Source organism: Nelumbo nucifera, chromosome 4, assembly GCF_055504915.1.
Source record: "Nelumbo nucifera cultivar China Antique chromosome 4, China Antique-T2T, whole genome shotgun sequence".
Classification (NCBI taxonomy): Eukaryota; Viridiplantae; Streptophyta; class Magnoliopsida; order Proteales; family Nelumbonaceae; genus Nelumbo; species Nelumbo nucifera.
Genome location: NC_142652.1, coordinates 13213665 through 13240330, shown reverse-complemented (window position 1 = coordinate 13240330; position 26666 = coordinate 13213665). Strand labels below are relative to the sequence as shown.

Sequence of the window (26666 nt, the reverse complement as noted above, 5' to 3'; positions counted from 1 at the left end):
GTACCCACCGGCATAACAAAGGGTGAAACTGAACTTTGATGGAAGCTCTATAGGTAATCCAGGCCCATCTGGTATAGGAGGTGTTTTCAGAGATAATTAAGGCAAGATAATGGCTTTGTTTTCAGGTCCAATAGGAGTTGGAGATTCCTTAAGAGCGGAAATCTTGGCACTACATCAAGGTGTAAAACTGGCCAAACAGTTGGGGCTACAACAAATTGAGATAGAGGGAGACTCCAAGTTGGTAATTGGGTGGATGCAATCAGGGCAACTGGGAATTTGGCAATATAGACAGCTGATAAGGGAAATTTTTAGCATAACAAGGGAGGTGGGTGTTTGGTTCAAGTGGGTAAGGAGATCAGCAAATGGTTTTGTTGACGCCCTAGCAAAACAAGGGACTGTAAGGGAGTCTTTTTTGGGCAATGCTTTAATGTTTGATGTTTATTGGATCAACCTTTTCTAATAAGGGTTGAATTCTGTATTTCAGATTAATTTATCTCTAATGAAAGTTATCGTTTCTGATAAAAAAAAGAGTTTTACACCAATGGTTGAAGTAAAAAACACATCAATTTTTTTCGATGTAAAAGCTCTCTATTTCTCTCATCGATGAAAAACTCCTCCCGAGACTCGTTACACGTCTCTCTTTTCCATCTCCTTCCCACCACTCCAATGGTCAAGGGGCACCATTGTCCCCGTCTCTGCCATGCTTGATTTTACATATCTACTCTCTTCAGGCAATCTTCCAAGATTGGGTGTTGCGTATGCCGGTAACATGTACACTCGATCAAAACTCCTAGCTAAAATTTGGATGCATTGATGGGCTCTCAAGACCAAGTGAATTCTTTCGAGAGAAGGAAATCTCCAGAGGAGGAGCCCCAACCCTTGTATTACCAGAGACATACCTCGTCGACCCAAGGATTTGCTTCCCAAAAATCTTCCTTGGCAACAAATCTCTCGAAACATAAAAAAAATGGATTCTGAGAAAAAATAGTCTAGGTTATTGACGCTTGAACGATCCCTGTGTTAATCGCAACGGACCTATTAACCCTCGTTATATTCAATGTGAATGTCCCGACACCCATGGCTTCTGTTGCCAATGGCTCTTTAACCTACATATGATGGAAAATAAACTCGACTTCTAGTCTTAAATAACATAAATAAATCATTTTCTAGTACGGACTTTAAAAAAGTCTCCCTTGGCAAAACTAAATATAAAAAAAAATATAACAAATTAGAGAACTAATCTTAATTGAATTTATTTAAACCGTAGTGATTTGTAGAAATCATATAAAACGTAAGATTTATGAATCAAATCATAGGGTTCAAACAAAAATCATAAGATTTTTGCAAAAAAGGATTTGGACATAAAATGCGAATCGAAACCCTTGGGATTCATGATGAGGTGCCCAAAAAAGGAACAGAATCTTGCAAAAGTGTACAAGGGCAATTGCGATCTAGACACTTTGGGAAGAAAGAAATGCAAGAATTTTTTAAGAGGAAGAGAGAAACGGGGAGACATTAATTGATACATTACTCTAAGAGTAGTACATTGGGTGAAGACAATGAAACCCTCTTCAGACTTCACAATAGATGGTATCATCAGAAATTGAGGTGTAGTAGGGTCCTCGCCTAAAAAATTAAAAGCAAAAAAAGGACTGAACACCTCCAGATAATGGGTGGCTGAAGTTGAACTTTGATGGAAGTAGCATGGGTAATCTTGGGAGTTGAGAGGTTGATGATTGAAGGTGACTCATAGGTGGTAGTCAGCTGATTAATAAGGAAAAGAATGTGGTGTGGAATTTCAGAAATGAATTCAGGGGGTTCAAGTGGCTTTCAAAAGATGTGTAGATACAAGTGAAATGGGTATAGAGGTTAGCCAACTCTTTGGTCAATGGTCTAGCCAAACTAGGGGTCAATAGAAAGCAAGTTTTTAAAGGGTGTGGTAGGGTTGAATAGTGGTGACCATCCTCTTACCATTGTATTCACAACCTCTTGTTGTAACTGTTTTAATCTTTATTGAATGAACTCCTTTCTTTGTTGCTGATAAAAAATAAAATTGACTCTTAAGGTTTGATAGAATTTCTTGAATTAGTTTAACTTGGAAAAATTCACACTATTCATCTTTCCTAATATGATTCTTATCTAACCAATGAAAATCCTTTGGTATCTCCTCCCTTCGCAATATGATGGATCTTTTGGAAGGAAAGGAAATGCTAGTTTTGATAATTTTACCATTCCCATTCAATAGGTAAATAGGCAAGAGAGGGGGTATCAAGAACTCTACCAGTGTGAGCTTGTCTTACACCACAGGTCCCAAACCCAGATAAAGGAGGAGGGTTGTGTCATGTTGCCAGTAGGCATAAAACTTTTGCCAAACTCCTGTGGTCATGGATCCTGATTTGCCTTTCCTTGCTCATTATAGGGCATTTTGGCACTAAATAAAATAGAATGGTGAAACAGGATTCATGTAACCGACCCATATAGTTAGGATAAGGCTTAGATGATCATGATGCTGATGAGAGGGTATCAAGGTTACCATTAGTAGAAAAGTTTAGACAACCTGTTTTCATATAAAAACTGTAAAAGAAAGAAGAAAAGAAAGAGAAGAAAAGGTTTCAGCTGTGAAAGAGAGAGAAGAGAGATAGAAGAGAATGGGAGAAGCTCAGAATTAGGTCTGGCCGCCACTTTCATTAGATTATATACTTATAAATAAAAGAGAGTACAAAGACAAGTATGCCCTTAGTAAGTCAACTACTTGTGAGAACTTAAAAACACTCTTAACTTAAAACATAAACTAATGGGCCTAAGGCCCATTAACTTCCTAACTATGCTATGTAAATAAAAACATATTATATCAGCCCAAAACTCAACACTCCCCCTCAAGTTGGGAATAAATGTCACACATTCCCAACTTGCGTAGATCATGCTCTAGCTCATTTCTTGCAACTTCTTTTGTAAGAATATCAGCAAACTGCAAGTCAGATGCAACATATGGCAAGCAAACTTCTCCAGATGTCACCCTTTCTCTTATAAAGTGTCTATCCACTTCTATACGCTTCGTCCTATCATGATGAACTGGGTTGTAGGCAATGTTAATTGCTGCCTGATTGTCACAATATAGTATCATAGGTTCTTTGGCCTCAACTCCAATCGTCCTATCATGATGAACTGGCTCTGTATTCAACTTCTGCACTTGACCTTGCCACAACTGTCTGTTTCTTACTCTTCCATGACACTAAATTACCTCCAACAAGAGTACAAACTCCTGATGTAGATCTCCTGTCATCTAAACACCCTATCCAATCAACATCTGTGTAAGCCTCTAACTTCAAATGTCCATGGTCAGCAAACAATATGCCTCTACCTGGGTGTCCCTTCAAATAGGAAAGTATCCTGTCAATAGCCTCCCAATGCTGAACTCGTGGGGCATGCATGTATTGACTCACCACAGTTACTGCATAAGAGATGTTTGGTCATGTCATGCATAAGTAAAGCAACCACCCCACTAACCTTTGATATCTTCCAACATCCTTCACTAGTTCATCCTCTAAAGCATTTATCCTGTGGTTCTGATCAATAGGTGTATCAGTTGCCCTTGCCCCAAGTTTTCTTGTCTCCTATAGTAGATCTAGAACATACTTCCTCTATGAGATGAAGATCTCATGCTTGGACCTTGCCACTTCAATGCCCAGAAAGTACTTCAGCTCCCCAAGATCCTTAATCTCAAACTCTTTGTGCAGATTCTTCTTCAAGTATCAATCTCACCTAAATCATTTCCTGTGACTACAATGCCATCCACATACAATATCAAAACTGACACCAATGACCCCCTCCTCTTCACAAAAAGATTATGATCAAATTGAGTTTGAGTATAGCCAAACACAACCAATGCACTTCTAAACCTATCAAACCAAGCTTTGGGTGGTTGCTTTAAACCATATAGAAACTTCTTCAACCTGCATACTTTTCCTTTTTCCACATTATTGTAGAAGACAACTGGAAGGTCCATATACACCTCCTCCTACAAGTCCCCATTGAGAAAGGCATTCTTCACATCAAGTTGGAAGAGTGGCCAAGAGTATATAGCTACTAGTGATAGAAGAATCTGAACTGAACTCATCTTTGCCACTGGTGCAAAAGTTTCCAAGTAATCTATACCATAAGTCTAAGTATACCCTTTTGCAACCAGCCTTGCCTTGTACCTTTTTATACTCCCATCAGCCTTGTACTTCATTGTATAAACCCATCTGCATCCAATTGTCTCATTGCCATCAGGCAAATCCACAATCTCCCCTGTTTGGTTTTTAATCAATGTTTTCATTTCCTCCTGCATAGTTGTCTTCCACTCAGGTTTGGAGAGAGCCTCACTAACACTCCTAGGTATAGACACAAAGTCAAGGGAGGAAAGGAAGGTTTGGTAGGAAGGGGATAATCCACTGTAGGAAAAATAGTGTGAGATGCAATGAGCAGTACACTTCCTTTTCCATTTTCTGGGGGTTTCGATGGAGGGGATGGAAGCTGAAACAGTAAAGTTTTTGGAAGGGATTGAGCAAAGAGTTCTTATGGAGAGGGGGAAAATGGTGGCAAAAAAAGGAGGAACAAACTCAAAGAGAAATAAAGAAATGATGAGACTTACTTGGGGTCTGAATGACAAGGTGGGGAGTAGTGAAGGGGCAGCAAGGGGGTGTAAGAAGGTTTGAGGCGGGGGGGAGGGTGGTTGGTTGTTTCTAATAGTGTTCTCCATGGATTTAAAAATTTTATCTTGGAAAGTGTTAAAGTTCGGCCTACCCTAGAAGTCTGTTTTGTTTGTTAGCTGTAAAGTAAACAGCAAGAAGGAAGAAAGAGGAAGGAGAAGAGAAAAGGTCTGGTTCGAAATTAGGAAAAAGTCAACCCTAGTTTCGGCCAGACCTGTTATTATATTATTAATGTGGTTGGAAAAGACATAAGTGCCCTTATTTAAGTAAGAGGCACTCGAACTAACATAATAGTACACATCAGCACTCTCAACAGGTACAAAGACCAAAATACCCCTTCACTAACAGAAAGTAAGAGGTTTGGGTTCGGGAAGGAGAAGATTGGTGGTTTGTGACTCTTTGAAGGTGTCGAAGTCGAAGATTGTCCTGCTCCAAGAAACAAAGTTGGAGAAGTTGGATGCTGCTATTATCCAAAGTATTTGGGGGGAAGGTCAGATTAGGTGGAAGGCAAAGGCAGCTTTTGGGAGTGCAGGGGGCCTTCTGAGTCTTTGGGATCCTTCTTTTTGTAGCCTAGTTTCTAGCAGAGTTGGAAATTTCTCAATTTCTTTAGTTCTGGAGCTTCATGATGGCAATGCTATCCAAGTTACAAATGTTTATGGACCAACAGTTTCAAATCTTAGGGTGGTTTTCTAGGAGTTATCAGATATGAGAGGCTCTCTAACCCATCCTTGGGTCATTGGTGGTGATTTTAATGTGACTTTGTTGGTGGAAGAGAAAAATACAAGGAGTGGAAGAACAGTGTTGATGAGGTTGTTTGCTGATTTTATTAATAATATGGAACTTATGGATATCCCTATTCAGGGCAACAGATTCACCTGGACCAATAATCAAGAAAATCCCACCCTTGTAAGGCTGGATAGATTTTTGGTATCTTCAAATTGGGATGATATCTTCCCTGATTTTAGGCAGGTTACCCTCCCTAGACCTGTTTCTGGTCATAGTCCTATTCAACTTATATGTGGTCATCGTGAGAGAATCAGAGCTCCTTTTAAATTTGAAAATGCCTGGTTTGAGGATGACAAGCTTATTCCTTTGATGAAATCTGTGTGGAATGAGCTTCAGGTAGAGGGTTCAAGCTCTTTTATCTTGGCAAAAAAAACTGGGAGCTATCAAAGGAAAATAAAAAATTTGGAATTTGGAGAATAGATTGAACTCGGGTAATGAAAAGAAAGATTTATTGAGTACCATTGAAGAGATTGATAGAGTTGAAGAGGTGGGTCCCTTATCTGAAGAGTTGAGGCTGAAGAGATCCCAAGCAAAAAACATTTTTGATAAGTTGGCTGTAAAGGAAGAAATTAAGTGGAGACAAAGAGCTAAAACCACTTGGTTAAAGGAGGGTGACAAAAATACGCACTTCTTTCACGAAATGGCAAACGCCTGAGCTAGAGTTTCCACAATCAACAAGCTGGTGTGGGAAGATAGGAGTGGGGAATCATGTACAAAGATTAAGTCAGTAGCAACCTCCTTTTATAAAAATCTCTATAAGGAAAATTGGACCTACCCTTTCCTATTGACCTTCCTTTCAAGCAGCTGAATGAAGATCAAAAACTTTGGCTTGAGAGACCCTTCACAGAGGAGGAAATTAGGGCAGCAATTAAGAAGTTAGAAGGTGATAAATCACCTGGGCCGGATGGTCTTACAAACCTTTTCTACTTAAAATGTTGGGATTCTGTGAAAAAAGACTTATTGAATGTGTTCTAGGCTTTTCGTTCAAATGCCTCTCTGCAAAGAAGTTTGAATGCCACATTTATTACTCTCATTCCAAAGATTGAAGGGGCTGTGAACATTAAAGATTTTAGGCCAATCAGCCTCCTGCACAGTTTCTATAAAATCCTGGCTAAAGTTCTGGCAGAAAGAATGAAAGAGGTGTTAGGCAGTGTAATTTCTAATAACCAAAGTGCATTTGTTCCGGGGAGGCAAATGGTAGACTCAATTCTCATTGCTAATGAGTTGATAGATTCTAGAAGAAGAGAGGGAACCCCGGGTGTGATTTGTAAACTTGATATTGAGAAAGCATATGACCATGTCAATTGGAATTGCTTGGATCTGGTGTTGGAAAAAATGAATTTTAGGCAGCAATGGAGAAATTGGATTAGAGTTTGTGTTAAGACCCCTAAATTTTCAATCCTAATTAATGGCCAATCTACGGGGTTTTTTGGCAGTTCTAGAGGCTTGAGGCAGGGAGATCCTCTTTCCACTTTGCTGTTATCTGTGTCATGGAAATTCTCACTCTTTTTAGTAAAAAGGCTGCAGATTCTAGGTATTGGGATGGATTTGCAATCTCCCATGGAAAGGAAAAATTCAATATCCTCCAATTTGCAGATGATACCCTATGTTTTGTTGATGCATCTCTGATTCAGTTGGAACCAATGCTTGGGATTCTGAGCTGGTTTGAAGTGGTGTTTGGTCTCAAAGTTAATCTGAGTAAAAGTCAGATCATCCCTATGGGCCATGTCTCAAATTTAGAAGAATGTGCAGAAGTGATGGCTTGTCAAATCGGTTTTTCTCTTGGTAAGGTATTTGGGGCTACCTCTTGGGGTTAAATACTCTTCCTCCTCGACCTGGGTTTCAATTATTGAGAAATGGAGAAAAAAATGTCTTCTTGGAAGGCAAAATATCTGTCATTTGGGAGTAGAGTGATGTTGATTGAGAGTACCCTTTCTAACCTCCCTACTTATTTCCTCTCTTTTCCCCATCCCAAACAAAATAGCAAATAGGCTGGAGCAAATTCAAAGGAACTTTTTATGGAGGGGATGAGAAGATGAAAAGAAGATTCACATTGTAAAGTGGGAGCAAGTGTGTCCCCCTAAGGAAGTTGGTGGATTGGGAATAAGAAATCTGAAGAAATTTAATTCTGCCCTTCTCAGTAAATGGTTATGGAAATTTGCTACTGAAAGGAATGCATGGTGGAGAAACCTTATTGCGGTGAAGTATGGGATGGAGTGGGGTGATTGGAGATCTAAGGATCCTCATCCAAGAGGGGGCAGATCTCTCTAGGCAGGCATATTGAAGAATCTTCCTATCCTCTTGGATGGGATCAGACTTAAGGTGGGTAAAGGGGATAGAATTAAGTTTTGGAAGGACCCCTGGTGTTTAGAGGGCTCCTTGGCAGATGCTTTCCCCCTCCTTTTCCAAATCTCTGTGAATCAAGATTCTTCAGTAGCTAAGAATTTTAATGTTTCTGGTGATTCCATTATTTGGACTCCTCCTTCTAGGAAAAGTTTGTTTGATTGGAAGGTGGAAGAGTATGTGGCGTTGTTGGGGCTGCTTCAATGTCAGATGATAGATTTGAGTCAGGAGGATGAATGGAGCTGGAAATGGAATGCAGATGGTTGTTTCTCTGTTAAATCCTTGGTTCTTAAGTTGTATAGGTCAGGTCAGGTGGATTTCCCTGCCAATTAGATTTGAATCCAACTAGTCCCTTCAAGATTAATTTTCTGGTTTGGACAATGGCTCTTGATAAATGTCTAACTAAAGTTAATCTGGAGAGATGTGGCATTCAGATTCTGGATCATTCTTGTGGTTTGTGTGGAACTCTTGCAGAAACTATAGAGCATTTGTGTATCCACTACCCAGTTTCTTCTATGGTATGGGGGCATTTCCTAAAGGCTTTGGAGATTAGTTGGGTTATGCCAAAATCAGTGAAGGAGCCGTTGAACTGTTGGAGAATTGAGGGCCTCAGCAAGAAAGGAAAGCTTGTATGGAGTACCATTCCAACAGTTGTGTTATGGTTCATTTGGATTGAGAGAAACAACAGAATTTTCCGTAGTAAATTTAAAAGCCCGGATGAAGTAGAGTTGTGGGCAAGTTATTCTCTTGGGTGTCGGTGACTGAGGAGTTCAAACATCAGAGTCTGTCTCTTTTGTTTTGTTCTCAGTCCTGGATGAGTTTGTAATTTGATTTGTGCCCAGGCAGTCTTAGTGGTCTGGGTTTTGATGTATTAATCATCGTTTTCTATGCTAAATAATGTACTTTACCTTTTTCCAAAAAAGGGTAGTAGTATCAATAGGAACTAAACCATCGGGGGGAACAAGAGGCATACTTGGGTCTATGTCAGTCAAACCTGGAATCTCCAACAAGCCGATAGGGAGTGACGTGGGTTCCTCTACTATGGAATCAACCTCCTTGTGAGAGACATGACAGAATGGAGGTGGCAAAGTGGGTGAGATAGGTAGGTCAGACACTGGAGTAGACGAAGGAGCTGGAACAAGAAGTGGTATAGATTGCTCACTTCATTCTCCAAAGCACTCCCCTTGAGAAGAACCCCCCGAGAAAAAAGGTGACATCCATAGTAACATATCGACTCCCGGAGACTGGATCATAACAACAATACCCCTTCTGATTTCCTGCATACCCAAGGAAGACACATTTCTTCGCCTTAGGATCCAATTTTGAGTGGTGAGAACCAAGAACATGGACAAAGCATACACATCCAAACACCCTTAGAGGAATATGGAATGTCTCCCCCTCAGGAAAAAGAAGGCTGAACAGAGTGCTATATCCAAGAACACGAGAAGGCACCCGGTTAATCAAGAATACTGTTGTAAGAACTGCATCACCCCAAAAACGAACTAGAACTGTAGAGCTCAACATCATGCTTCTTGCTACTAACACAATATGTTTGTTCTTCCTTTTTGCTACACCATTCTTTTGTGGAGTGTATGTACAACTGCTTTATTGGATAACTCCATGCTCCAATAGGTATGATGCCATGTTTTTTTCAAAGTATTCCTTGGCATTGTCTAATCTAAAGACTTTCACTCGTACCCCAAACTGTCAGCACCATCTAATGGAATTGTTGAACCAAAGACGATACCTCATCACGAGATCTCATCAAATATATCCAAGAGTACAGAGAATAATCATCCACAAACAGAAGAAAATACCGATAGTCGCCCATAGAGGAAACATGGTATGGCCCCCACATATCAACATGAATAATATAAAAAACAGAAGAACATCTTTCATTACTTGCTTTAAAGGAATGTCTACAAAGCTTTCCAAGTTGATAGCCCTTACACTCCAAACTGGACAAACTGACAGACTCTAGAGAGGTTGCAGTAGGTGGCCTTGATAAATCACCAACCACTGCCATATTCACATTTCCCTTCTTATTTCTGAGCTGGCTTGGTACAAGGTGTGGGTAAAGCTTCTAGCAGTTATCTCAGGTATGTTTGGGTAGTCACAGATCAGGTCCCTTTTGTCCTCCTTCCTCGGTTCATTTCCACCCCTGTCCCCACTCGGCTTAGGCTTCACTGTGCTAACCATAGCTGACTGCTTAAGGCCTGTTCCTCATCATCACATTCCTCCTACTCTCCTCTCCAAACACAAAAGCATATGCCTGGGAGAGAGTTACATTGTCTCAGGAAAGAATATGTTGTTGTGCAATATTATACTGAGGGTTAAGTCTAGCTAAAAACTCAAAAACCCTATTCTTCTCTACCAGCTTCTGATAAGTTGTTGCATCTTTGCTACTTTTCCAAACCACAGTCTCCAAATGATTTATCTCCTACCATAAGGTTTTGAGGGCTGAAAAATAAATAGCAACAAACTTATCTCCCTGTCTAGTAGCAATCACTTGGTTTCTCAACTGATAGTCTCTAACAACATTCCCATTCTGTGAATAGGTTTCTGCTACTCCATCCCAAATCTCCTTAGTTGTGTTAGCCCATAAAAAGTTCTTGCTTATATGAGGCAACATGGAATTACACAGTCAAGTCGTCACCATGTAGTTCTCCTCTACCAACCAGGAGTGGTTAGTTTCAGGTTTCTTTTCCTCACGGGTGACATACTCCAATTTTCCATGAGCACCAATGGCCATCTTTGCAAATTGTGACCATTCTAAGTAGTTTGTACCATCCAATTTGATTGTAGTGATGGCTCCGGCCCCGAAGAGATCTCCAACACCTCCTTCCTTGTATCTCATTTCTCTTGTAAATTTGTTTTCAACTCCACAACCCTCCATAACTCCCATAATAGATTAGGAAATCAATTTGAGATAAAAAGAAAGGTATTTATCTCCTCTAGAAACCTCAAACACCCTCCCAGAACCCTAGAAGCACCTCCCTCCAAATATTCCTTTTTTCGTGGGAGCGGGAGAAGAGAGAGAAGAGGTTGTCGCTCCCTCCAAAGACCTCCAAAAAGGCTGGGACTTGAACCGTCCCCTTCAGAAAACCTCAAGGAACCCTAGAAAACTAGAGTGCCACTTCCTAGGTCAAAATTGAAGAGTCCTACTAAAATAGGACTCTCCCCCTTTCTCCAGTTCTTGCTGATTTTGGTGTAAAACCCTAGACCAGCTACAAGGGATTGCAATTCCACTAAAATATCCAAAAACTAGGCTTACATGAAGTCTTCGATCAGCCCTTTACCTTATCATGCAGTCGGACGATCTAGGGCTGCATGATGGAGAAGCTCAAGAAATCTTTAAACTTGCTCTAAAACCAAGTAGAAAAGTTTGGACAATCTGTTTTGATATAAAAACTGTGAAAGGAAAGAGAACAAAAGGTTTCAGTTGAGAAAGAGAGAGAAGAGAGATAGAAGAGAATGGGAGAAGCTCAGAATTAGGTCTGGCCACCCCTTTCATTAGATTATATACTCATAAATAAAAGAGAGTACAAAGACAAGTATGCCCTTAGTAAGTCAGCTACTTGTGAAAACTTAAAAACACTTTTAACTTAAAACATAAACTAATGGGCCTAAGGCCCAATAACTCCCTAACTATGCTATGTAAACAAAAAACATGTTATATCAGCCCAAAACTCAACACCATTTTTAGGTCCTGTTGTAGTATAAAGGAATTTGTCTTTTTGTTTTTTAATCATTAAGAATTTTATTTTTCTTGTTTGAGGATTACTTGAATAAGGTCATTTTTCTTTGTTTTGATTTATTGTGAATTTTATAGTCTAGCTGCTATTTACCTATACAAAACAACTGATAAAGTCACTTTTTTTTTCGTTTGGAATAGTCTCCTTATATTCTTTTAACAATGCAAATATTTTCATAATTTACTAGTAAAAGATAATAGCTGAGCAATTCTTTAACCGTCAATGTCATTTCATTAGAAAGCATACCTAAAGCATTTAAATTTGGATATTTATTAAAAAGAATTGATTTAAGCTTACAAGATACCTATGAACCAATTTTATCCAACTTGGATTCCACTAAACAAATTGGATTTATATGGGGTCAAGTAGGGAATCTCCTAGTTGGAGGAATCCTGTGGCTAATCTGCAGTGTCCATTGGATAATTTGGCACGTTCACTCCTGCAGTCCACTTCAGTCTGTTCTGTATCCGATCTTGTATTGGAGTTTCCCCTTGGTTATATGATCTGTCCAAGGTTGATAAAGTGTAAACTGTAAAGATACTTCAAGATTGTGTTGCAACCATTGCATAATATTAGAATACAAGGGAGTGAAATGGTTATTAGAATGGACATGTTGTTAACTCAGCAATCTGTTTCCTTTTTTTATTTTTATTGGGAGGGGGGATAACTTTTTATCCTTTAGAAGGATTTTATGGTTTATCTTGTTGATGTTTCGGAGTGGGGATTCTGCTCCCCTTTTTCTCTTTTCTTTTGATGTAGTTTTTTCTTATTATCAATAAGAAACCCTGCAAAACGGTTGGTGATTCAACTAACAAGAGATTATAACGTCAAAGTAGTAGAGACATATTTTCATATGAAACAAATTGTACTGGTATGCCTGCCTTTTTGAGTTTCCTGAATTTGTTATGTCAAGCCTAACACCTTGTATAAGTGTCAATGTCCTCATCATATAGCCCTATGTCATCATATTATATCACTATAAATATATAGATTAAAATGAACTCTGAATTTATTTTGGTGTTTGTTTTGTTACTGGTTTTCAGTCTCCTCATTATTCTTTGAATCCTTTTCATTTTTTGACATGCACATAGTAAAAAATAAACAAATAAATGAAATAAAATAAAGTCTTAAGAAGCAATTCAGAAATTCCTTATGTGCAGTAATGGTCCATATACAGCATAGCTTATAGTAACTTGGCTATATAATTGCTCATTCATGCTTCTGAGGATCTAGGAGAGAATCTGTTGCATAGAAGGCCAGAAACCTCTGGAATCTTGGTAGCAAGGTATGTTGCAGTATGGCACCCATCCACCCACTAATGGCTAGACTTATGTTACCCGGATGTGCAAGGATATGGCTGGATACAGTATCAAATATGAAACTTACAATAAAAGTATTTGACATGATACAACACCTTTGTACAGGTATCCAGGTATCATACTACATCACTTGAATGGCTTTCTGTAAAATTTCAGTCACTTTACTAGGGTTACCTGTAAGAGGTCCTTGATTCTAAATTCAGTTGTTGCATTTGTTGCTGAATCCTGGAGAAAATCAGGATCTTACCAAGAGAAGAGAAGAACATTTGGACTAAAATGGGCAGTATAGCTAGTTTATGTCATGTATTGAACATTAGTTGCTGGGGTTTTATTTTTGTTCTTTTTTTCTTAATTGTCTAGATTAGTATGTCATATCTCATATGTAGACATGTAGTTAATAATTTTGATTCTTAGCTTTATAGGTAAAAAGGATTTATACAAATGTTTTATCAAGTTATGGTTTTTGTACATTCTCTCTTTGGTTACAAATAACCAAAACCAATTGCTGTATTGGACATTTTGTCCTACTTCTCTAAAGATTGTTGGAGAGTAATATTTTTAATTCCTTTGCTTTATCAATCAAATAAATCAGATCATTTGTTACTGATTAAAAAAAAAAAAGAAATCCTTCTTCAAGCTCTCTATTTTAATGGTATGGCATGATGCCACCCAAATCTTGATTCATGGTCATTATGATTCCTTTTGTTGTTTAGCAAGGAGGTTAGACTTACCAAGTAGCTTTCTTTGCTTCTTAGAACTTAGGTTCTTGTCTTAATTCCTGTTTTTTGAATTTTGAATTCTTGATTGAAGTTGTTGAACCATGAACATACCTACAGGAGACATATTATCATTAGAAGCCTGATTCTAGAGATTGCTATCCTTAGATCTAACATATCCTACAGAAGATATATATCATTAGAATCCAATAATACATGGTTTGTAGCTCCTTATCTGTCATTGTCGTATGCCAATCCCACCTAGGGATGTCAATGGACCAGATATTGGTCCAATCCAATCTGGTCCAGTATGAGCCCATTACAGATGGACCAGATCCAATCTAATCCATTGAATAATTTGGACCATTCTGGACTGGTCCAATTTAATATTTGGACTATCCAGCCTGTTCAAATTGGTTTTAATTTAGATTGGGTTCACCTAAACCTGGTCCATTGACACCCGTGCTCTTATCGTATGTAAATGGACCCAATATTGGTTCAATCCGACCTAGTCCAATATAAATCCATTATAAATGGACCAGGTCCAACCAATATGTCTTAGTGGTCCATCCAATCCATTCAAATTGATTTTGATTTGGATAGGGTTCAACCCAAACCCAGTCCACCTAATTATTATTATTAAGTTTCATATCCATCCTCTAGCATGGTAGCACTAATGTGGTAGTTGTAACTGTTCAAGATAATGAATAATGAATCACTTAGACAATTTTGGCTTTGAGAGTTGAGCACTTGATGCAGAAGCAAGCAAGTTAAAATTGGAAATTTCTGATTTTTATGTACTTTTTTATTTTTAGGCAGTAGCGGTAAGTATGTTAATAATTTTGCTACAAAAATCATTTTATATGTATGTACTATGAAGGAAAAACATGGTTAATGATTTTTGAAGTGAACTTTATTGTGCTATCATGAGTGGTTTCCCTATACCCTAGAATTATCTTATGTGCTTGTTAAGTGTCCAAGTTCTTTCTTTTCTCTTTTTTTTTTTTCAATGTACCTTTTCTGCAAGCTTTCTGATTCAGCATTGATTTTCTATCATGACCATGGGAAATATCATAAAATTACATCAATAAAGGTTTGATATCGATCATAGATAAATTCTTTTATTAGTTTTCCCAATACCCAGAATTCCCCTTTTGACATTTTTCATCCTTTTGTGTCAAATCACTTCCACATCTCATGCTAGGTTGCCCCCCCCCCCCAGGCTTTAGACTTTTCTTCACAAGACAACATTTGTGTCTTTGTATGCTAGACCTAGAAGCTTTACAAACTTGGTTGCCCCTACAACTTTCTATTATGAACATTCATAGAAAGCTTCTGTTGGATTGAAGTCTTTGTATGTATGAGTATTCGGCTGATAAGAGTTCTTATTAGCCTATACTTAAGTTTAAGTTGTCCTGTACTGGGCCTTTGTTAATGGGCCTAATCCTGTTTAATGTTTTAAGTTGTCTGGGTGTCCCATCACTAATCAGGGGCATTCTAGTAACTTCCTGTATCATTGTACTACACCATAATATAAATAATAGTACTGTCGACTGAGTAGATAGTTCGACATTCCTGCATCTTTTCTTCTTCTTCTTCTCTTTTCTGCTACTTCGGCTACAGTAATTTAGCTTTCATGGTATCAGAGCATTAGCTTCTTCCTGGTTTCAGCCGGCACACACTCTCTTCTCTTGTTGTCTTTTCATCTTCTCTCTCCCTTTTCTGGGTTGCTGTAGAGAAGACCTAGGGGTGTAAGAGTAAAGCAAGTTCGAACCTAAGGTTTCTCTTGGTTGTGGGACTCAAGGGAAGTAAGACCCAGAAGTAGATGTCCTACTAGGTTATTTCCAGCAAATAGTAACTATTTGGCTACTAAGAGAGGTCTGTGTAGGACAGACCTAGTTGAGGACTGATTTCAGCAGTCCTAGCACTAGCTGAAAGGGGCTTAGCTACTTCTACAGTTACAGCTTCGGTGCTCCAGCAAGACTCGCACAGACTTAGCTTCTTCTACAGAGCCTACTGTTCACTTGCTACTGTTGCGGCCTCGAACTGTTCACTCACTACTGTACCCGAACTGTTGCAGTTTTTGGTTCAGCCCAAGTGAAGTCTATCTAGTGTTCTACCAGCACTGTGAACACTTCTACCATCATAGCAATGTGGCAAACAGCTCCAAGTTCAGGGTGGTTATCAGTCCGAAACCCCTCACCACTGCTGTGAGATTACCTAGGGAGTTGCCAGCTCCAGATTGTTCAGCACTGTGAACCCTAGTTGAGGACTGATGTCAGCAGTCCTAGTATTGGCCGCAAGGAAGGGCACTCTCTTTACAGTTGCAGTACTCAAAGTTCAAGTGGAGTCTGCATAGCACAATAGTTGAGAACCCTTAGCTTCAGGTCGGTTACCAGCCCAGAACTCCTTGCTTGCTGTTGTAACTGAACTGTTTCAGAACTGTGACAGTCTCGGCAAGTCTGAAACTGTGTCGAGTGCTGTCAGAACCTGCTGTGGTCATTTCAGCTAATCAGATCTGCTCCAGAACTGGTTCAGAACCTTCAGAACTGCTTCGGCTAGTCTCAATCAGTGTCACCTACACAGTGGCTGCAGTCAAGATGTCTTCAATACCCAGAGATGTTTCTTCTAGAGATAACAGGCCTGCGGCAAGTGGGAATTTTGTCACCAGCAACAATGATGACAACTCACAAAATACACCAACAGTGTCTTCTTCTCCTATGGGACCGGTTGTTGATTCCTCTGGAACTGGTACATTGGGCTTCTCTGCTAGTGAGGTTGAGATCCTTAGTAGGGCATTAGCCCGTCTAAGAAATAATTCCTTTGCTTCTACATCTCTTGCTAGATCAGGTACAGCCTCTGCCTTCAGTGCCACTAGCTCTATTGACTCTACTTCTTGGGTTATTGATTCCGGTGCTACTGACCATATGACACATATGTCTTCCCTATTCTCTTCATATCATTTGTTGTCTGGTTAGGATAAGATGAGAGTTGCTGACGGGTCTTTCTCCACTATCTCTGGAAAGGGAATTGTTGACCTAAGCAAGGACCTCTCTCTTAAATCAGTTTTACATGTTCCCAGTCTTACCTCAAATCTCTTGTCTGTTTCAAAACTTACCAAAAATTTGAACTGTAGTATAACATTTTTTCCTACTCATTGTGTCTTCCAGGACAGATTGACAAGGAGAACGATTGGGTGCGGTCATGAGTATGGAGGCCTCTACTACCTTGATGCAGACATCGGCTCAGCCTTACAAGCATCTGCTGCTAGTAATCCGGAAAGTGTGGAGTCAATAGCTAAGCTGCATCTTTGGCATGCTAGGCTAGGTCATGTGTCTTTCTCCTCATTAGAAATGTTGTTTCCCGAATTGTTTAAGGGCATTCCAAGTTAGAGTCTAACCTGTGAAGTATGTCAAATGTCAAAACAATGTAGAACTGTGTATCCAATTTCCAGCAATGAAATTTGTGCTCCTTTTGATTTGGTTCATTCTGATGTCTGGGGCCCTTCACCCATTGTTTCCTTTGATGGCTTCCGGTACTTTATCAGTTTTATTGACCACTACTCTCGTTGTACATGGATCTACCTGTTAAAAGGACGGGATGAAGTACCACGGATAACCATGGCATTTTGCAAGATGATTGAAACACAGTTTAATAAGAAGATTAAGCAATTCATGTCAGACAATGCTGCTGAATACTTTGAAAAATCCTTGAACTTATTCCTGGAAGATGCTGGCATACTACATCAGTCATCCTGTGCTTATACTCCTCAGCAGAATGGAGTTGCTGAGCGCAAGAATAGACATCTATTGGAGACAGCTCGAGCCTTACTATTCCAACACAAAGTCCCCAAGCAATACTGGTCTCAAGCTGTACTTTCTGCATCATATCTGATAAACCGGATGCCATCTAAGGTGTTGGGTATGAAAACCCCTTTCTCTGTTTTGTGCCCCACTCTTCCAGACTTTCCCCTTCCTCCTCGGGTCTTTGGCTGTATATGTTTCATACATGTGAAGGATCCAAAGAAGACTAAGCTAGATCCTAAGGCTACAAAGGGAATATTCTTGGGGTACTCTCCTACACAAAAGGGTTACAAGTGTTATGACCCTGTCTCCAAGAGAAAGTATGTCACCAGAGATGTGGTGTTCTTTGAGTCTCAATCCTATTTTCAGTCTTCTCAGAATCCTCTTCAGGGGGAGACTAGTGGGATGGAAGAGGATTCTCATTCTCCCTCCTTTTTTGTTCCCCTATCTACCTCGGGTCTTCCATCCTCTCCTCCTACTCCTTGTTGTGACATTCCGGGTCAACCCATTGAGGCTCCCACTATGCCGGTTACCTCTCCTGATGCTGCAGATGTTCTTGAAGGCTCCAGTAGGCAACAAAAAGAGATACTTACATACAACATAAGGAAAAGGGGTCCTCAACCTCATGACAGCAACCAGTTGGACTCGGATCAATCTGTCTCTACAATCCAAGGTAATTTCAACTCTCATACTTCTGATTTGGATCTTCTTATTGCTCTCCGTAAGCCTATCCGCTCTTGCACCACCCGGCACCCCATTGCTGATTTTGTTTCTTACTCACATTTATCTCCTGCCTATCACTCCTTTGTGTCTGCTCTTTCCTTTGTGCGTGTTCCTTCTAGGTACTCAGAGGCTGTGTCTGATCCAAGGTGGAAAGAAGCTATGAATGAAGAGATGAAAGCCCTAATGAAAGCAAGAACTTGGGAATTAGTGGATCTGCCAGAGGGGAAGACCACTATTGGGTGCAAGTGGGTGTTTACTGTAAAGCACAGGGAGGACGGGTCCATTGAAAGGTACAAGGCCAGACTTGTGGCAAAGGGGTTTACTCAGAAAGAAGGGATTGACTACAAAGAAACCTTTGCCCCCATAGCAAAGCTCAACACAATTCGGGTTCTATTGTCACTAGCAGCAAATTTTTCATGGGAACTTCATCAGCTGGATGTGAAGAATGCCTTCTTAAATGGTGACCTTCTTGAAGAGGTATTTATGGAACCTCCACCAGGCTATGACTTTAGTAGAAAGGTGTGCAAATTGAGGAAAGCATTATATGGGTTGAAGCAATCTCCCCGTGCATGGTTTGAGAGGCTCTGTGGGGCCATGAAGAAAGTGGGGTACACTCAGAGTGGTGCAGACCATACCTTGTTCATAAGGAGACAGGATAGCAAACTTACTGCACTCATTGTTTATGTGGATGATATGGTAATTACCGGGAATGACTTGGAAGAGATAAAAAGACTGAAGGAGTTTCTAGCTTCTGAATTTGAGATCAAAGACTTGGGTCATTTGAGATGTTTTCTTGGGATTGAAGTTGCCAGGTCAAGAGAGGGAATCTACATATGTCAGCAGAAGTATGTTCTTGACCTCCTAGAGGAAACAGGCATGATGGGGTGTAGGCCAGCAGATACCCCAATGGAATAGAACCATGGCCTGCAGGAATCAGTAGGGGAGGACTACTATGATAAAGAGAGATACCAAAAATTGGTAGGGAAGTTGATATACTTATCCCTCACTCGGCCAGATATTGCTTATGCTGTGCATGTTGTCAATCAATTTATGCACTCTCCAAAGATTCCTCATATGAAAGCAGCTGAAAGGATTCTCAGATACTTGAAGACTTGCCCAGGGAAGGGAATTCTCTTCAGGAAAAACAATAGAATTGAAATTGAAGCCTACACTGATGCAGATTGGGTTGGGTCTGTTGGAGACAGGAAGTCAACCTCGGGTTACTGTACATTTGTGGGAGGAAACCTGGTCACATGGCGCAGTAAGAAGCAGAATGTAGTGGCTAGATCAAGTGCAGAAGCAGAGTATCGAGCTATGGCCCACGGGGTTGCTGAACTCTTATGGCTCAGAACTCTTCTTAATGAACTTGGCATTAAGGCCGAAGGTCCTTCAGGCTGTATTGTGACAATAAAGCTGCCATCAACATTGCCAACAATCCCGTGCAGCATGACAGGACAAAACATATTGAGATTGATCGGCACTTTGTTAGAGAAAGAATTGTCTCGGGTGAACTCTGTGTGCCTTATACTCCATCTGAGATGCAAATTGCGGATGTACTGACTAAAGGGCTGGCAGCAGCAAAGTTTAGGGACATGCTTAGCTTGAGGGGGAGTGTTGGATTGAAGTCTTTGTATGTATGAGTATTCGGCTGATAAGAGTTCTTATTAGCCTATACTTAAGTTTAAGTTGTCCTGTACTGGGCCTTTGTTAATGGGCCTAATCCTGTTTAATGTTTTAAGTTGTCTGAGTGTCCCATCACTAATCAGGGGCATTCTAGTAACTTCCTGTATCATTGTACTACACCATAATATAAATAATAGTACTGTCGACTGAGTAGATAGTTCGACATTCCTGCATCTTTTCTTCTTCTTCTTCTCTTTTCTGCTACCTCGGCTACAGTAATTTAGCTTTCAGCTTCATTAGAAAATTCTGTACCTAGACTGACCCAATTATGTTAGCTTTGGTTTCTAAGCCTTTTGCCTAGCGCTATATACCCATCTTAAGTTGAACTTTTCCAATATTAGCTTCGTATCAAATTAGCTGGTTCTACATCACCACTCTTAATCAGTTTATTTATCAAATTTTAGATATATCAGATCTGTCCTGGTTATTAACCTGGCAGTTGGTGGATAAGATGATGAATAATCAATTACTTTAACAAAGTTGCATGTAACATCAGCTTTAGCAAATATGCTTCATTGATCTGTTGGTGAGTAGAGCTGCAACTTGGGCGGGCCCAACCCAACCCAACCTGAGTTTTTGCACGAGTTGGTCACTTGGATTTGAATTTTTGGGCTCCCAGCTGGGCCAGGACCAGAAAACTCGGGCCATATTTGGGTTGGGCTTGGGCCAACACTGTATGACATAGATGTCTATATTGTTTGTTTACAACGTGTATATATGTATCTATAGTACATATTTACATATTTACACTATCATGTACAACCTAAACTGTATTTAGTTATTTACAATATGTATATGGTTAGCCCAAACTCACCCATGTACAAATATGTGCAAATGCATATAGATAGATAGATAGAGATAGCATAGAGATAGAGATGCATTTGTGCATATCTTCAATCCGTTCTACTTTGAAATTGGGTTATGGGTTGATCCTCAATCACACCCAACCTGCTTAAGTTGCACCCATATTGGTGAGACCTGGCTTGTGCACTAGTTTATTTGAAAACTGATTGCTCCCAGAGATAGCACATGTGCTCGAGTATTCCAGTTCATTAAGATGAGGGTAAGGTGGAGAAATCAATGTCAAAACAAGTTCAACATGGCATTAGTATTTTGGTTTCTGAAAGAAGCTGAAGACTATACATGAACATCACTTATTAGGGGTGTAATTGGGCCAAACTGAACTGAACTTTGGCATGTCTTGGTTTAGCTTGACTAAAATACTACTAGGTTTGAGCTCTAGTTCGAGTTCGATTTGGACTCTATTTTCTGGTATAAGCTTGGTTTGATTAAATATTCAATGAACCCAAGTTTGGCGTGAAAACTCGAAAATGAATATATTTTTATCTTTTATGAATATATGATATATTTTTATAATATATAGTATATTCTTATATTATATAATATACATATATATATATGTATGTATGTATGTATGTATGTATGTATGTATGTATGTATGTATGTATGTATGTATGTATGTATGATATATATGATATTTTTATAATATCAAGGCAGACCTGCAAGCTTTCAACCCTAACTTTTTATTGGTCAAGCTTGAGTTCGAATAACTAATCGAGCTTACCCCAAGATTCAAACTCGAACCAAGCCTAGTCAAACTTGAGCCCAAACAACTCGATTAGAGCTCAATTCAATTGCACCCCTATCACTTATAGTAATTACCATCATTTGAGTTTTAGTTCCTGGGAACTGTAAAGTTCTCTGATCTCATTAACTACTTTATGTTTAAGTGCCAAAGGTTAGTCTGTGCCCTGTCTTCCCCTTCAAGATCTTGGATGGCCAGGATTAGCGTCGATAAATGACCTTTAAATTTCCCAGGTGTATGCAGGCTTAAATTTTTTCTGGAAATGCACAGCTCTGTCATGAAAATTTTGCCTAGTCACTGAAATTCACACAAAAGCATGTGTCAATGGTATTTGAAAGTATTATCCATTTTAGGCCCAACTAAGATCAACCCCAACTTGCTCCCTAATAAACTAGGCAGATTGTTTTTTGTTATAGTAGGAGAAACAAACCAACCAAGCAGCAAATTGATACCTAAAGCACTTTTTGGGAATTTAGGAGATCTAAAAGAGCTACAGGAAGACTGAGAACATAGGCTGATGCAGCAAGAAAGGATCTGATAATTAACAATTTGACAAAGGTTTTGTCTCACAGATGCATTGATGAAACAGGATTTATGCAGCTATCCAAAAAAAAGGGATTTGTGTAGCTGATCCCATGTAAGCTCTAAATTAGCTGCCTGTGAAGTTCTAAGATAAGGAAAAAAATCTGGAAAACAATCCTTTTGGGGGAAACAGTGATGTGCAATGTAATTGGATCATAAAGTTTACTTCTGAACGGAACTTTGCAAGTTTCCAAGTTGTTAGGAAGTAGCCAATTATTTTATATCACAAACATTTGCCCTATGACTGTTTCTTTCAGTCAGTTGTTGCTTCTCAAACATTTAGGTTGATGCCTTCTATGTACATAATTGTTTGGCCAGTTACATTCTTGGAGAGCTGGCAAACAGAGCTACATTATTCTTTCTGATTGGAAAATGCTAAATAATGCAGGATCTACCTTTATAAAAGCAACTCATGGCTTTTAACACCGGGATTCTGCAATCCACTCTGTTGAAGCTGTGCTAATTTATGCAGCACCAATTATTTGCTTGCATCATGGCAGTGTTTGGACAGAAGAGCTGTTTAATATTGTAACTTGGTAGTCTCTTGATACAAGCATCTTTGGAGGTTTGTTAAATATGTTTTCTATACTATATTAAGTACAATTTGCTTCCCAATGGATTCCTGTCGTACATAATTTAAAGTTGTTGGATTTATAGTTCGGATGCCTTAACCACCAGATATGGTGAAAGATTCCTTTGACGGATGATCTTACCAGTTACCACATGACAAGCTCAAGAACTTCTCTATGCATAGCTCCTATTGACAATGGATGACTTGTGCACTGTGCCGTTTTGCCCTCAGCATTTACTTTTATGAATGTGGTTTGCCTGGATTTGACTTTGTCAGTGCTTGAACTTTTTTGCCTGCCTCATCAGGATGAAAAGCAATCATGTGCATTTTTTTATTGTCAATTATGAATTTCAAATTTCAAATGCTCTTTTAGAAGGAAACTCCACTACCACTTGAAGATTATTTATTAAAGAAAATTTCCCCAAGTAACATTATTATTGTAATGCTATCTTCAATTATATATTCTTCTGCTCTAAATTGTTTAGATATGTGAAAGTTGACAAAATGGATGACAGGTGGCTTGTGTTCTCATGTTCCATCTTCAGCAAGATGATTTCCCTGTGGACACACACGTGAGTATAAAACTACAAATATTCTTAGAGCCTTTCTCACACAAAAGTTTATCTATCCTCGGATTCCTTAAATAATTAATTATGCATAACTGGAATACAGGTGTTTCGGATTTCAAAGGCCATGGGTTGGGTACCCACGAGTGCTGATAGGGAAAAGGCATACCTTCATCTGAACAAACGGATTCCAAACGAATTGAAGTTTGATCTCAACTGTCTGCTTGTGACCCACGGCAAGCTCTGCGTGAAGTGTGCAAAGAAAGGGGTTCACCGGAAAAAAGTAACCTCCGACCAACCCTGCCCTCTATCAAAATACTGTTGCATTACTGAATTCAAACGCATAAAAGAATAAATAACTGGTTACAGGGGGGAGAGGGGTTTCAATTTGACAATTTCCATCTCGTGGGATCTGAAGTCAATTTTGGCATCCTTACTATCCTCCGGAGGATATGTGAACCACCCACCACAATCGGGTTCTCCCCCCTAGACGGTATCTGATTCCGCATATCAAGACAGTGAATGCTTGATGACTTAGCATGGTTATTGGCTACTTGGACTTCTTCCCCTAAGCAAGAAACCAGATTTTATATATATTAAAAAGGATAGAAACAGTTGGAGAGAGAGAGAGAGAGAGAGAGAGAGCTATCGGTGGAAAGAGTCCCCAGTAATGGATCTAATATGAAACAATGGAATAACAATCTAGCATGTCTCTGAAGTTTTAAAAAGTGGGTACATTTGGAACAACCACCCAAGTCCAACAAAAATGCTATGGTTGTTTATTCAATGGAAGCTGATGACCTAATTCGGCTTTAAAGTGTAAACCTCTGCTTTTGGGTATTTGTCTTCCAAGAAGATATTCCCAGATCTCATTGAAGACTCCTATTAGTATATATGCTTACATCATTACCCACCTCAAATATTCCTTCGTTTAGCATCCAAGAGCATTCCCAAAAGATGGTCAAAATTGACAGTTTTAGGGTTTGTTTAGATCCATTTGGGTTTAAAGAATATTTATAAACAGCCTTCTTTAAGTGCCAGATAACCACCAAACTACAGAAACATAATATTTCAAATAATACATAGGGTCTCATTGATTGAACCCCGTGGTGGGTGGGACTGGGTACCCACAGGTATGATTTGCATATATTTTATTGCTTTTCGTGTTACATGTTGATCTATGGTCGAGAAGAAAATGCACAAATACACTGACTCGTTAGGTGGTCAGGAAAAATGTGCTTTTATATTCAATTTTGGTACAGTGGGATTGGTAGATTTGTTTGCACAGTTGAGAGACTTCCTCCCAGGTGGGTTGCATCTCTCTAATCCTCTTTTTGACTTTTGGAACTATAGAGCAAATCTAATACCATGCTCTTCTTCTTATTACATGGCCATAAATGTTTTAAATGCCCAATTTGGTAGAATAATCGCATCTCAGCATTGATTATCGTAACACTTATAGTTATAGACCGGGATCTCTCCTCAATTAGACAGACTGAATCCCCTTTGATGGGGGGAGTTTGTAGCATATCTAGTTTAATATGGAAAAGTTCTAGCCCAATACTGAATGACGGCTGCTTCAATCTGAGTCATCTGGCCTATCCCCCCCCCCCTTTTGTTGACCCTTTCGGCACGTCTATTCTGTTCATGATTATAAAATTCATCTCGCTTGGGTTCATTGCACCATTGGATCCAAACAAGCTTCCTATAAATTGAAGAGAGATCAGACAACTGATAGGTGTCTCGGTTCCAGTACAAATTAGATCCCAATATCCCCATCTTCAGAGAGAGAGAGAGATGGAAAAGGATGCATTAGAACATGGCCTTGCTTTCTCTTCTGATCTATTACCTCCCAAATGGGTTAAAGAAGATGGCCTCCAGCTCCAAGTTAAAATTCACAGCGAAGAGAAGAAGCTCCGATTGTTCGGCTTCGAGGTGGATCCCTGTGCAAATGATGGAAGGTGCTCTAGAGGGTCGGAGGAAGGAGATGAAAGTTCCAATTCATCAATCACAGTTTCATCTCAGACTCGGAGGGAGAAGCCTTGTAAGGAAAAAGCTCCAACAGCTGAGCTGGAAGACAAGAGGTATGAGTGCCAATTTTGTTTCAAGGAGTTTGCCAATTCACAGGCGCTAGGGGGTCACCAAAATGCGCATAAAAAAGAGAGACTGAAGAAAAAGAGATTGCAGCTTCAAGCGAGGAGGGCAAGCGTCAATTATTATCTCCAACCGATGCAGAATAACCAAGCTTTCATTTACCATCCTTCAGCTTCTCTCTTCTATGATCCTTCTGACTCCACACTGGTTGAAGAGTCCAATATCAGTTTCAACCGATTTGATCAGAAAGCGTTCCTCAGTGGGACCAACTTATCAAAATCATATCCTCTATCCAATCATCATTTCCCGCTCCAACAAGACACTTGTATGTTCACTCCGACACAGACAAACAAGCTCAGCCAGAATAGGTCAATAGTCATTAAGCCCTCGCCCTTGCCCGTTTCAAAGCAAAGCTGTAAAAGTTTGGATCTTCAACTGGGGCTTACTCTGCAATCCAACATCTGCAGCTCCTCCAGAACAGGGCTTTAACAGATGTACAGGTAGACGGGGTTTAGCTTTAACATCTGCAACCATGGCCTCTTGTATGCTCAACATGGTTTCAATCAAACTATGGATAGTTGGTTGGGACGTAGGGTTTTATAGACTCTAGCAGCTATCAGTGGTCATCACTGAAGACACAACACCTCAGGCACCTCCATGGCTAAATAAGGTTTGAAGATTTGAGTTATCGTATTACACCATAAAGCACGAAGCATAGTTACAGGAGGCCCACAACTGGGTCAATCATAGTATCAGATAAACAGGTTTTACTAATAAACCACCTAGAAATACTGAAGATGGTTATGGCCACAAGGAATGTCTCATGTGTTTACTGTAAAGTGTAAACCATGTATTTATATCGTATACAGTGTACAAGCATTCAATTGTGAGTTGTGTGTAATTGACTTGTTATCATCTTCAAACCCAAAACCAAATAGGGGATCCATCTTCCACCACAGCAGTAAGAGTGAAAATTTGTAAAAAGTTCAGAGATGTTTCCAGCCTCCTACTATTTTCCTGATAAATTCCTTATAAAACAAATTGTTCCAGTAATCTCATCTCCATTGTTTGCTTAACATGCAATCATCTTTATTTAAATTCTAGTTATCTCAAAAGAAAAGGGATGGAAGAGTAACGTTTCTTCATACCTTAGCCTATGATATATAATCTATAACCATGAAATTCTACAGATTAAACTAGATATACTTGTTAGTAATGAAATCTAAGGTCGAATAAAACATGGTTAACCAGAAATTGCTCAAAGGCTATGCAGGTGTTTCATGCCCAACACTTAAACGTGTAAATTCATCTCCTCTGACTTGATTTCTTTTCTGGTTTTCCTTTGTAAATTAAGATTTCAAAAGCCTAGGTTTGTGCATGGGCCTATTTTTGCAGGGTAGTTGTGCTTCTTGGCTCTTTGTATTTGCT

General features: G+C 39.5%; 2 protein-coding genes across 2 annotated transcripts in view; both read left to right on the top strand.

Moving 5' to 3' along the window:
* Nucleotides 1-26150, top strand: part of LOC104607958 (DNA glycosylase superfamily protein) — a 38642-nt gene extending 12492 nt beyond the window's left edge. Inside the window, exons 3-4 of the mRNA XM_010273756.3 lie at nucleotides 23094-23150; nucleotides 23251-26150. Coding sequence (XP_010272058.1) covers nucleotides 23094-23150; nucleotides 23251-23499 — 306 coding nt within the window. The 3' untranslated portion in view covers nucleotides 23500-26150. The remainder of the gene's footprint in view (nucleotides 1-23093; nucleotides 23151-23250) is intronic.
* LOC104607957 (uncharacterized) lies at nucleotides 24800-26242 on the top strand. Its single transcript, XM_010273755.3, has one exon. It carries the CDS (start codon nucleotides 24942-24944, stop codon nucleotides 25725-25727), a length of 786 nt encoding a protein of 261 aa, XP_010272057.1. The 5' UTR covers nucleotides 24800-24941; the 3' UTR covers nucleotides 25728-26242.
* Nucleotides 26243-26666: the final 424 nt, after the last annotated feature.

What these genes read in the sequence shown, in the direction of transcription:
- LOC104607957 (XM_010273755.3), top strand. Translation starts at nt 24,942, where the DNA reads ATGGAAAAGGATGCATTAGAACATGGCCTTGCTTTCTCTTCTGATCTA.